This window comes from Canis aureus, chromosome 13 (assembly GCF_053574225.1).
Source record: "Canis aureus isolate CA01 chromosome 13, VMU_Caureus_v.1.0, whole genome shotgun sequence".
Lineage (NCBI taxonomy): Eukaryota > Metazoa > Chordata > Mammalia > Carnivora > Canidae > Canis > Canis aureus.
This window is the reverse complement of record NC_135623.1, coordinates 66530663-66543906: the sequence shown is the minus strand read 5'-3', so window position 1 is coordinate 66543906 and position 13244 is coordinate 66530663. Positions and strand designations below refer to the sequence as shown.

Sequence of the window (13244 nt, the reverse complement as noted above, 5' to 3'; positions counted from 1 at the left end):
CAAGGGGTGTTCTTAGGAGACCATGAATTCTGTTAGTGGCCAAATAGGGGCTGAATGACCCCCCCACTGGGAATGTTATAAATGGAATAATGGTGTCAGGTGGGGATTAGACTATGTGTCCTTTATAAAGCCCCCCCAGCCCTGAGATTACCTAAATACATTCTCTAAATTTATTACTTCTTTAGGTCATTAAATATCATTTTCACAACCAAAAAGAATCTTTGAGCTTTGGGCCCATTTATGTTCCCTAGAGCCAGTTTAATATTTCATTATAGACTTAATTCTTCAACATGTTACTCATGAACCACTGCTGAAATGAGTGAAGGCTTTTTTTTAGAAAAGAAGTTTCTGCAGCAGCATTTCCCATCTGAAGTTCTAGAATCATTCTTCAGAAGGTATTATTAATGTATTACTAAATAAGAGAAGCCATTTGTAAATGATTGTGCTTGATTATTCTTTGTCACATCCATAAATTATATATTGGGTTCTCCTAGTGAAGTGGATCTAAACTGGTCAGGGCAGCAGGAGGCAACAGCTTTAGCATTTTTCAAAACAATAATTAATTTTCAAAATGCCAAGGCCAATTGGCAGTAGTTAACATTGCCCCCAGAGCATAATCGTGGCCTAGATGCCATAGAGACAAGTTGTCTTGTATTGCCTATAAATGGATTCTCAGAAAACCTAATTTGAAATTACTGCCTTTAATTATACTGCTGATATAAATAACTTTGATAAAATTAGTGCAGCTGGCCTCTTGTTTGTTTTTCCCACTTAAATGCACTGTACAATATAATCATCTGAAATAAACATCCATTACAAAGAATGCTTCATTTCAAAGAACATATTATTCTGCTCATCCAGCCAATTGTTATTTTTTCCTCCCCAGCCACATTTCAATCTTGCACCTATTAAAGGGATGAACAAATTACCAAGCTCTCATAATGTACCAACTAGTGAATTAAAACAATTCATTGCTGCTGAATAGGGCCATGCATTTAAAAGATTTTAATTCATTTGTATCCTCAATTACCGTGTTTTCTTTTTAAACAGACCCTGCCAGCTTAAAAATTGTTGAGAGACATACTCTTCTGTGCGATACAGTTATGTCACTTCCTAAATAGAAATCCCGATCTTTAAAAGAAAATGAAAGACACATCTCTCGTTCGATATGCTTTTTAACTCCAAAGTCCAAGGAAAGGGTCCCAAAAGTTATATCCAATGTTGGCCTCAATTCCTTTCTTTTGAAGGAGGCAACTGAATTGCCTCTTTTACAGAGAAGAATGGAACCCTTTCTTCCTGGTTCACTGTGATATGATTGTCATCTCTATCTCTACTGCAATCAGGACAGGATTTACCAAGGTCAATTCAACTTGGTCCAACTATTACCAACCTCGGTTCAGCTCAATTCAACTGTTGCCAAGCTCAATTCAACCCCACAGCTCTTGATTAGCTACCTGCTTCATATAAGGCACTATGGAGGTTTCCAAAATGAGTAAGACATGGCCTTTTTTCTCCATCTGGAAAAGAAGCAAAAAAAGATTAACTGTAGAACTCTGTGGCAGTTTGGAAATGGTTAGATGGGAACACAGATGATAAATGCTAGAGCGAGGGTGATACCGTAAAGAGAAGTTAAAAGAGCTGTTGGAGTTCGAAGGAGAATGGCTGTGCATAGAGCTGAGAAAATGAGGGAGGCCTCGAGGAAAATCCCACAGCTTCACTTTTGCTATTTTCTCTACAGAAAATGGCATAGAAATCAAAGTATGAGACATAGTCGGTAATATGATAAATATGGATATGATCATATGATAAATATGGATATGATTGTATTGACAGACAAATAAGCAAGGTTTTTCCCAGAATTCAGGAATTAAGAGGAGTGGCTGAGTTAAATACCAGAAAAATAAATGGGAGTCAAAACACAAAGGCCCCCAGATCCCAAACTGGCCTCTTGTATTTATTAAGTAGTGGGGAACCACTGAAACCTTCTCATAGGACAAAGGAAACACATGGGGTTATACCTTAGGAGGATAAACCTCGAAGCTCTGTGAGTATACAGATCAAAATCTAGAAAAATGAGAGGCAGTGAGAGCTGTGAGAATACTTTCCTCTCTCTAGACGATTAACTGCAACAGGCTGAGGAAAGGGCCAGGAGTGGAACTTCATCTTCTTACAATGAGACTCAGATTGGGCACCGGGTCTGTATCTAGAGGACGTGTAACTCAGAAGCATGGGAGGTAGTCCAGACCAGCAGGTGCAGGGACATCAGCCAGCCAGCTCATCTGATGATCGGGCCCGCCCTAAACCTCCAGTGTCTGACTTACGGAAGTAAGGCCCAAGGACAGGGACTTATTACGGGTAGCTTGTTCGGGAAGTGTTCCCTAGGCAGTGAGGGAGAAGGAAAGTGAGACAGAAAAAAAAAAAAAAAAAGGAGAAGGCAATCGAAGGGTGTAACGGAGAAGGCGCTCATGTGGCAACAAGGCTTGATTCCACCGGGATCTCCTTATGAAATATAAAGAATGTCCCCAAGGCTTGACACCTGGGACTGGGGACTGATGGCTCATCCTTCAGGCTCTGCTCCCTTTTGACAGAGAGCTACTTACGGGTAATGTCTCTGTACTTTGGGCTTGAGCTTATACACAGGCTTTGGCAAAGTATCCTCAGTTGGTAGCTGGCCAAACTGGACCTGCCAATCTCTTTCACTGAAGCTTCCAAGGCAGTTAACAAAGCCAAGCAACTGTATATCCTTAAAATTACCATTGGTCCTTACCCTACAAATTCCAGAGCTCCTGCATGCTTCCCTATCATCTGCACCTCAGCAAAGCCAGTAATTGTGATGCTACAGCTCACTAGGCATTATCACCACCGCACTTCGACCAGCAAAGAGTTCCCTGTGATGTTTGATGATGAGTGACCCGCCTCCTAAATTCTATCTGGTAGTATTTCCGCCACCAACCATCTCTCAGTCTAGGTTCCCCTCAAAGCAGTACTGATGACAGGACTTTTGGTGCAGGTGGCGTATTTCAGAAGTCATCCCAGGAATCATAAATGAGAAATTAGAAAACATTAGACAAGGTGAGCAAAAAGCCAATTTAAAAGTGCATTTTGAAGTCAGCTGTGGCTCTCATGGGACCCCTGAGAGATATCCAAAAGTGTCCTTCAGAATTTTCTACCTGAGGGATAGAATGGACAATTTCCCCACAAGCTTCTGACTCCCATTTTTTTTTACATTTGTTCCTAGAAGTATTATTTCCCTTGCATTGAGGCTCGTGCAGGGCCAAGTGGGTTTTTCCATGGTTTTAGGAGTAGATGGTAGAAGCTAGGTTGCACTCACTTGAGATGGGACATTCTCACCAAGAGTTCAGTTGGTGTTCACAAAGGAATTGTTCACTAGGGCTGCAGTTATCAGAGGTGGGCTGAGATGTGACACACGGTACCAAAGGCAACTGCCTGAATCTGTTTCTCTATCTCCCAGGATGTCTACCTTTGACAAGGTAGACTGGGTACCATGATGGATCCTCAACTCCTTCACAGAATGGTGTCCATTTATTCCCCCAAGAGACATTCTTTCCTCTCAAAATCAGCCTATCATCCCTTGCTCCCAGGGTTCAATCTTGACTGCTGCCCAAGCTTTTCTTGAGTCTGATGGATATCAGTGGGAATGGGTGGCGTTTAAGAAGAGGAAATGACGTGAGCTGGTACTTCAAAACAAATCCCCTGCTGTGCCCTCCCTGCTGACAATCGCTGTTCCATCTTTGTTTTCAACTGTCTATTCCAGTAGGACATGTAGGCTGGCACAGCTTGGCCTCTGCAGACCAGTGGGGCTCTACTTGCTGGCCTTCTAGGGCCTTCCAAGGCAAGATGGATTCTGCACCATTAGCTTTAGCTTCTCTTTTAGACCTCTCAAACAATCTAGCCTTAGGGTTAGCCTAAGTCTAACTCCTAATGGTGTGAATTGCCAAAGGTAGTCTTGGCTTTTCTTTCTTTGGAAGGATTTTCAGTTCCTCCCAAAACTTGATGTGCCAAAAGGAGCATTAGGACAACCTTAAGTGCTACTCTTTTCCTTTTGTCTGGCCTGCATCTTTCTTTAATGCACTATTTCTAATCCATAAGATTATAGACGCAACTTCAAGATTGCTTTCTTCTACATCTAGATTTTGTAATCAGCCAATGGTACAGCATCTTAGGTATCCCACATGGCCCTCAGGATGAAGTGTGGTAAATTTTGCACAATACAAGGGGAAAAAACATGTGACTTTCTAAAAGTAATCTCATTCTCTGTATCTTCTTCTTGAGTTCTCTTTATGACTGATATGGGAAATGTTTGATTTTTTTTTTTCAAAGAAAGCTCGCAGTCTCTCCCAGTTCCAAACTTCAACACATCCAGTCTTTCAAGGTTTCTTCCCATTATCCCTTAAATTTTTAGAATACACTAAGGCACATTCGTTTCTTTAGAGTTCTCTACTGCAGGTTTTTACCAGATTTATTGCTAAGACACCAAGACCTAGTGACAGGCTCTGACCTTCCATTCCACTTGAGTTTTCATTGTCATTGCCAGGCCTTTTGCCCGATGGTCTTTTCTGTGGCCCCCTGTTACAAAGTCACATTGACTTGAACTCTTGTTGACCCTTGCTTACTTCCCCAGGCTAGCAATCTCAATTATCTCTCACACACTTGGGAAAAAACAAGGAAACATATGGATTTCCTCACTGTACCCCAGTCTGGAAGAGTAGGAAAACTGGTACAGGTCCATCTGCCTCTGTCACTTCCACCCAACCATGTAGGTGCTATATTAGGCACCTCTCTTGCTCATTAAAAAGCTAATCTGAAAGACATTGTAGTCTTTCCAGGGAAAGGAAGAACAAACATCAGTCTCTTTGTTTTCCCACAACCATCTCCTGGTGAGTCTTGCATATATCCTGTCCTGCCTCCACCTGTTCTCCCCAAACCATGTTCAACCCAGGATGGATAAATGGCGAAGTCTCTCAGGAATTTCATCCTTCATTCTTCTCTCCCTCTCCTGTTCTTCAACAGCAGGTAATAGTGAGCAGATAGTAATTTCTCTTCCTGTAAACTATAGATTTAAAGTCAAACCCTTTACCTCCCTACACTATCGGTTGTAGTAAAACTATGCCCAGAAGTCCAAGATCTTTTCTACATGTATAAACATGAGATTTGAGAATTTCAAAAACACTTTTCTCTCTCAAAAAAAAAAAAAAATCAAGGGATCCCTGGGTGGCGCAGCGGTTTGGCGCCTGCCTTTGGCCCAGGCAATCCTGGAGACCCGGGATCGAATCCCACATCGGGCTCCCGGTGCATGGAGCCTGCTTCTCCCTCTGCCTGTGTCTCTGCCTCTCTCTCTCTCTCTCTCTCTCTCTCTCTCTCTGACTATCATGAATAAATAAATAAAATCTTTTTAAAAAAATCAAGCTTTCAGGAATATTATCACTGGAGTCTCAGGAAAAAAAATATCTAGTATGAAATTAGAAGTAAAATTGTATCCCCTTTGACCTAAGCCAGTGGTTCTTAACTTTGGCTGCACATTGTGTCACTGTGGCACCTTTTAAAAATACTGACGGTCAGGTCCTGTACCCCGAGGCCCATTCCTCAAAAGATTCTGGAATCCAGCCAGGTTAGAGAAATTTATTTGAAAACTTCCCCAGTGATTCTAATTTTTAGCCAGGATTGAGAATCACTGACCTTCTGTCTGAGTGAGAGGATACTGTTGAATCCACTGTGGGGAGAAAACATGATTTGCTGGGAATGAATAAAAAGAATTCTAACATTCTTTGATTATAACTCTTGTACATTCCACAAAGCAATTATCTGGTCAGTGATTTCATGTTACCATCATAAAAATTATTTTACGTGGATACCATATTGAGTACATATAACTGAAGGATCAAAGTGGAATTCAAAGAAGCTAAATAAGAAATCACTTTATCACGTAAATATTAGATGAAAAAAATACCAATCCTGATTTTTGATATTAACCGTTGTCATCTATGATATCATCATTAATATGATTAGAAAGTTGGGGCGCTGGGGTGGCTCAGCCAGTTGAGTGTTCCACTCTTGGTTTTGGCTCAGGTCATGACCTCGGCTCGTGAGATCAAGCCCCTACATCAGGCTCCACACTCAGCACAAAGTCTGCTTGAGATTTTCTCTACCTCTCCCCCTACCCCTCCTCACCTCTCTCTCTCTTTCTCGAATAAATAAATAAATCTTTAAAAAAATTATTTTTCCTTTTACTAAAATTAAAATTTTAAATTATAAAAGTATATAACCCGAAAAATAAAGGTTCTCATAATCCCACCTCACAAAGTTAATCGCTGCTAATGGTTGGATGTACACCCCTCCAAGTGTGTCCTATTCATATGATAGCATACATCATGAAAGCATTTACCCAAATGAGATCATACTATATACAGTTTTGAAGCTTAACTTTTCACCTAAAAATATATTCTACACGTGTGTGTGTGTGTGTGTGTGCATGTATGTGGTGTATCTCATTTCTTAAAATGGCTTATGTACTTCAGTGTTAATAACAAACATTTGAGTTGTTTCCAAACTCTTCGCTATTGCAAACAATACTACAATGAAATTCTTGTCCTAACGAACATACCTTTGGGCAATTTTGCAGGTGTTTTCATAAAATTGATTCCTGTGAATAGAATTTCTGACTTGAATACCATAGACATTTTCTACCTTGATAAAGGTTACCAAATTTCCCTCCAAATAAGTTGTGCCGATTTACAATTACTTCAACAATATATGTCAGTGCTTAGTGTCCCCCACCTTGACTATAGTAGGTATGAATCAATTTCTTAATGTGCTTCCCGAGCACCAAACTGAATATGTATAAACTAATACTGGATGTGAGCTGTTTGAAGATTCTTGATGAACAATAAGGATGATTTCTATTTCCTTCAAAATACTTAAGGGTTATAGACATAAATGCTATTTGATTCAGTCTCGTGGTGGACCAAAAAATCCTCCAAAGGGAAGCTGCATGTTTTTCAATGTTCTGTGTTGTTACTCATTGACAAATCACATTCTTGTTGTAGAAGGTACATTTGCTTAAACCTGAGAGACTATAAATTTTTTTATTATGATTATGCCTGTTTCAACATCCTTTCCCTGTACAGCTTCATAGGATTGACTTCGATGTGTTGTTAAGTAGCCATGGGTATCCATGATGATACTCAACATATTTTGGTTCACATCATCAGTGATTTGAGGTCTTCATCGCTTTTAAAAAAAAAAAAATGAGTAGTAAACTTCACTTTATTCAGTGGCTGCTGCATGCAGAGCTCCCTACTAACCTCAGTGATTGTATGTGGGATGAGTGGTGCCCAATCTAATAAAACTTACTGTTTACTGCATAGAGCACAGAAATGCTTATATTTTATAAAAAATGACTATATACCTACCTGTTCAGTGGATACAGAAATGAAGTTAATCTGAATTAAAAATTTGAAATAAATGAGTTTTGATAGAAATATTGAAGGATATAATCAAACATGGACTGGTGGGATCCCTGGGTGGCGCAGCGGTTTGGCGCCTGCCTTTGGCCCAGGGCGTGATCCTGGAGACCCGGGATCGAATCCCACGTCAGGCTCCCGGTGCATGGAGCCTGCTTCTCCCTCTGCCTGTGTCTCTGCCCCTCTCTCTCACTGTGTGCCTATCATAAATAAATAAAAAAAAAACAAACAAACATGGACTGGTGTTCAAAGATGACATTCAAATATTTTAAAAATGCAGTGTTCATGGATTGATAGGGAAGCCTCTGATAATTCTAAGTCAGAAGTGTGCAGATGTAAATTAGTCCGTTGGAGCATGCTGAGAACTTCCCTTTTGGCTCCCTGTGTCCTCTGCCTAGAATATTTTTAATCTCTTCTTTAATAACTCTAGCTTGCCTTTTAGATTAACTTAGATCTCATCTCCTATATTAGTTTCCTATGGCTGTTGTGACAAATCACCACAAACTTGTTGAATTAAAACAGCACTTTATTATCTTGTGGTTTTAGAGGTCAGAGGTCAAACATGAGGTCACTGAGCCAAAATCGAGGTATCAACAGGACTGCATTCCTTCTGGAGGGTCTAGGGAAGACCCTAGCCTTATCCAGCTTCTAGAAGCCACCTGTGTACGTCCTTGGTCAGGGACCCCCTTTAGTCTCCTCCTGTGTAAAGAAGTATATTACCAGGTGGCTAAGAGAACAGATGAAAGAGAAAGATTCCTCATTCCAAACCTCTGCTCCAACACCTACTCATAAGAAGCAGCACCAACTTCTCAGTTTCCTTATTGAAAACATGAAAATAATTACAGCATTTAACACACTCGCTTCTCGTGAAGATTAATGAACAGACAAATGAAAATTCACTGACAGTGCTTGGCACATACTATTCACTCCAAACAGTTACTATTTCCCACTCGTGAGATTACTGTAAGGATTTAAGAAGCAGTTGATAAGGCCACAGCACAATGCCGGGCACGCAGCCAATTCTCAGTACGTTCTAGCTTTTGATTTATCACCATCATCTGTAGCAAATACAACAGGCCAAAGAAGTCAAACTCCGTGAAGAAAATGCTGCGTTTCAAAGGCAGGAGTTTGGTGAGATGTGCTCAACTCTGTGCTAACAATCTGAATTGGTTCAGGTTCTGTTATTGTCGAGCTCAGTGTGATCACAAGGTTAAAAGGTACGAAAGGTCAATAACGTTGAGATGGATGGATTTTATTAGTTTCAGTGATGAAATAATAATAGCAATAACTGTAGGCTTTTAAATAGTGCAAAACATTTTCAAATACATGATCTCCTATGGCCTTGCTGTGACTTCATGTTAATTCCAGGCAGTCTCTAGCAGTCTAATGGCTACTTGATTATTTAGGCTTCCCAGATTATTAGCATTCTTGGCGGACCACAGCCTTTATATTCTTCGTATTATGGAATATTCAAGTGTCACCCATTGTTTCCAAGGCAAATGAGCCATTCCACTTAGATGTTTACAGTAAATAGAACAGAAACTTGTGGAATCATCTTCCTCTCTCATAAATGTAGCAACAGCTAAGTGGTACAGCATTTCAGCTGTTCCAAGTTCCTCAAACAAGTTTTACTTTTGCAAAACGAACCCTCCAACTTCCTATATGTTGTGAGCTGCCTTGTGAGCAACATGACCGGCAGCCACGTTTGCTGTAATTTTTTAAATATGTGGAAAAAAAGCAAGATATCGACCATGTATTACCTTAACCAAGATGCCAAATTATCTAACTTGTTTCTCCAGGCGAGCAGCCCAACAACAGGGACAGCTCCCAGGAGCCAGTCAAGGTTGTCCGTCTGTCCATCCACTCAAGACATCTGCAGGTAAGTGCTCAGCAAATGATCCTATTTAATATTGTTCAGACCAATGTTTCGTATTCCTCTTGTAGATCCCTAGACTGTGGCTCTTGCTTCTGCCTTACATTATCCATGGACAATTTATACTGGCTTAATTTTTCCCTGTTTAGTGCATTTTCTTCATTTGATCTTTATTTACCAACTTCTGGTCCATGCTGTCATTTTCATCATTCTCTCTCTCTGTTTTCCCATGGCTCTCCTCTCCATTCCCATCTCCCATCCTTTGCCTGCTGCTTTGTCTAGATCTGCCATCTTGCATGACATGTCAGAAGATGCATTTGAGCAATGCACCCCTGTCATGGGGCTGAGCCCTGCTAGGAGGGAGTCTGGTAAGAAATCAGTAAAACAGAGACCTAGGAGGAGGAGGAGGGCCTCTGAGAGATACGAGCATGCAGAAGCACAAATAAGAGGGAGAAGAAAGGATTTTCACCTCCAAATCACAAGCCCCAGGGGGAGCGAGCGCTACACAGATTCTTCAGATTCATCTTCCACAGACGAGACTCACTGGATTCAGGCAAAGAGAAGAGCCCAAGTTCAATTCCGACGGTCGCGAAGAAGAAGGAGAAATAGCCACAAGCCATGTGGAAACGCGGATGCGTCCTGTGCTCCTAATGGAATGGCCCTGGTAGATGTGCAACCCGGAGGTAAAAAGCAACAGGAGCTGACTGAATGCGAGAGCTGCTCCTTAAAGCTCTGCAGAGGAAAAGGCACAAGGTACCAGGAATGCAGTCTTTCCCTGCCAACAGGAGCCTTCGAGATGAAGAGAGCCTCAAGGCAGCGCGAGGAAGGCAAATACCAGCCCAGGGATCTGCAGCCCTCGCACCGCCTTGGCCACTATGAAACGATCCAGAAAAGACTTTCAGAAGCAGATTCCAGCACTGATATATTGGCAGGAGCAGAAGGTGGCAAGTATGCGGATGCTGCTGGGTTCCAGGTGAATAATTCTGTGCAGAAGCCTCCTGCCACCTACCATGACGGGTCTGATAATTTAAGAATATGCAGGTCAGTCACTGTAGAGAAAGGCCTGGGGCCGTCCACATGCATTTCTGCCCGCTGTGAGTTAGGCGTGCGTTTGACACCTGCCCTCGAAACACAGCATTTATTCATACTATTGCTTGTCTGATTGGATGGGAGGTGATAAAACAAGGACAGGTGCGTAGGAGAAGAAATAACAGGGGAGCATCCATGGGTTTGCAAGCCGTTCCAGAAAAGAATTCGATTTCCTCTTCACCCTTCCCATTAATTGGATAACGATTTATCCTGGTAAATGGACTGACAGACCAGTTGGGTCCGGTACCTGTTCTAGTTTTAAGACAAGACCAGTGGAGGAAATATGAGTAAGAGTGTAGGAAACCTTGGATCCTTTCATGCAAATTTGGTGAACTTTAGCATCCTGATAGAAAGATATTCAAGGCTTGGGTTTTTTAAGGTCAGATTTTATATCAGAAAAAAAATCTTCTCTGCAGTTAGTGCTAATTTGTTCTCCAATTGTCTGACTCAGCAGGGTAATTCAAGACTGAAAGGACACAGACACAGGTCATGGACATATCAGTGGGGTTGCTGGAGCCTTCAGGGAAGGAGAACACATTAACTTTAGTGATAATCGCGTCCTAAAAGGTTTCAACGTGTAGGCATTTCATAGCTGTGAGACTCCTTGCAATTTTTTCCCAACCGTATGCACTTTCAAAATAACATAAAGGGAATAGGAATTATATGACTGTCCATGCTGGTGGGCACAAGGCAGATTTTTATTTTATTTTATTTTATTTTATTTTATTTTATTTTATTTTATTTTATTTTATTTTTTAAGGTAGATAATTTTAAACAAAACAAATACTTTTACGCTTTCATGTCACACCCTAGTCATTCAAGTTGGTCAAGTGCAGTTTTGTCGCATAATGTTTGGTTGTTTGGGGCTCGTCTTCTGAAAGTTAAAGTTACTTTATAAACGTGTGTGTGTGTCTCATGCAAATCACTTGACCCAGAAAATGCTGCCCCTATCCATTCAAGACAGGACAAGGAAGTTTAAGGTCTGGATGTAAACAATTTTATAATGGTTTGCTTATCTGCAAGTTTTATAAGATTTTTATAAAATGTTCATTCCTTTATTCATTTAAGCACCTATTCTGCATCAATTCTGGGCACTGAAAATACTGCAGTGCAGGGGATTTGTAGTGTCTGACCTGTTTCTTAGAGCTCACAGTCTAAGGGGGAACACAGAACCAAAACAAACTATTTCACAGTTGATATATAATCACAGCCATGATAAGGAATATGAAAGCTCAGAAAATGGAAGCTTCACCTATTTTGAGAGATCAAAGAAGAACTCTCTTAGAGAGGTGACAAACGGAGACTCGTAGAATGACAGGAATTGATCAAGGAAAGAAACAGGGAAGACCATTCAGGCCAAAAGCGTCAGTGCACCAGGCCAGGAGGAGCAACATGTCTCAGTCCAGGGAGCTGAGAGTGGGCTCCTGTGGCCAGGGTGCGATGAATGAGGGGAGAAGGTGGCGGAGAGGAGGGGGGAAAGGCCACGTAAAACCTGCTCAGAGATCTCAAAAAAGGGACACCGTTTGTTTACGTATTAATGTAAGTTTCTTATGATCTTTTGAATATGATTTAAGTGTGATTTTGCTGAAATGTTCGGCTCTGGGACAAAACACAATTTCCACTCTAAACTAAGAGCTCCCCACTCGCGGCCATCTGTTGTCATTCCCTGAATCTACTTCCAACATAATTTAATGAAAGAAGCTAGTTGTAGGCTTAATGGTAATTGGAGAAAAAAGTAATGCTTGCAATTAAAGTCGTGTCTGATTCTCCTAACTTAAAAACGCTGCTCGGAAGGAACATTTTCAAAGACAGGATATTTAACTTAGACTTCTATTAATGAAAGTAAGATCGATGGGCCTATACTTATTATTTCTTGCTGTGGGTTATCATCAGAATATACCCACTAAGCAAATACGGGGACTGCATATTATACTAGTGCTCAGGGCAAAAAGCAACAAAAAACTTGATTCTTCCCTTAAGTGGCCTGTTACCTAGGGGGAGAAATTGCACGCACACCTGAAAAGATACAAATTAGATAGCATAGGGTGAATTAAAAAAAAAAAAAAAAAGGAATACTGCAGAAATTTTAAGACAGAAAAATTTCTGAGAGCTGGAACAATCCAGAAACCCCATTAAGAAGTGGGATTGGGACTAAGAAGAGTAGAGTTGGATTGACAGAGAGGCATGCTGGGCATTGCAGGCACTCCAGGCAGGGGAAATACCAGGAGCCCAGACAGAGATGAGGGAATGACACTGAAGAACTTTGTGTGAGCTTAAATGATGAGGTTGGAAAGTTCACATAGGTTACAAGTTTGGTTTTTGGATTTTTTTTTAGTGTTTTTAAAAGATTTTATTTATTTGTTTGAGAGAGACATTGCACGTGAGCCAGGAGGGGAGGGCCAGAGGGCAAGGGCGAAGCAGACCCCCCTCCCCATGAGCCTGGAGCCCAACTCGGACTCAGATCCCAAAACCCTGAGATCATGACCTGAGCCAAAGGCAGATGCTTACCCACTAAGCCACCCAGGTGTCCCTAAAAAAACTTTCTAAAAAAGACTTTGTAAAGAAAACATGCATATCTTTCCAAAGAGTTTAACTGTGTTCAGGACATCTTTGTTTCTCAAAGATGCCTCGATGAGCCCCTTTTGGTACCTAACAGGCTGCCCTAGAAGCTGAGAAGAGATCAAGGGGATTGTGCTTCCTTTAGCCCATCTTCAGTCAGAGAAGCTTCCCGATTACCTCTTGCATATAATGGAGTTCCATCTACTATCCCTTTAGGAAGAAAAGATTTCGCTGCAACAAAG

General features: G+C 41.2%; 1 protein-coding gene across 4 annotated transcripts in view; it reads left to right on the top strand.

Annotated features, from left to right (window-relative positions):
* The window catches only part of MARCHF1 (membrane associated ring-CH-type finger 1), an 800751-nt gene that overhangs the window by 704765 nt on the left and 82742 nt on the right, over positions 1 to 13244 (top strand). For 3 of the 4 annotated variants that reach the window (XM_077846552.1, XM_077846554.1, XM_077846553.1), the window contains 2 exons: positions 9281 to 9360; positions 9637 to 10395. In XM_077846552.1, the coding sequence (XP_077702678.1) occupies positions 9281 to 9360; positions 9637 to 10395 (839 nt within the window). The remainder of the gene's footprint in view (positions 1 to 9280; positions 9361 to 9636; positions 10396 to 13244) is intronic. The other variant, XM_077846555.1, reaches the window with a different exon arrangement.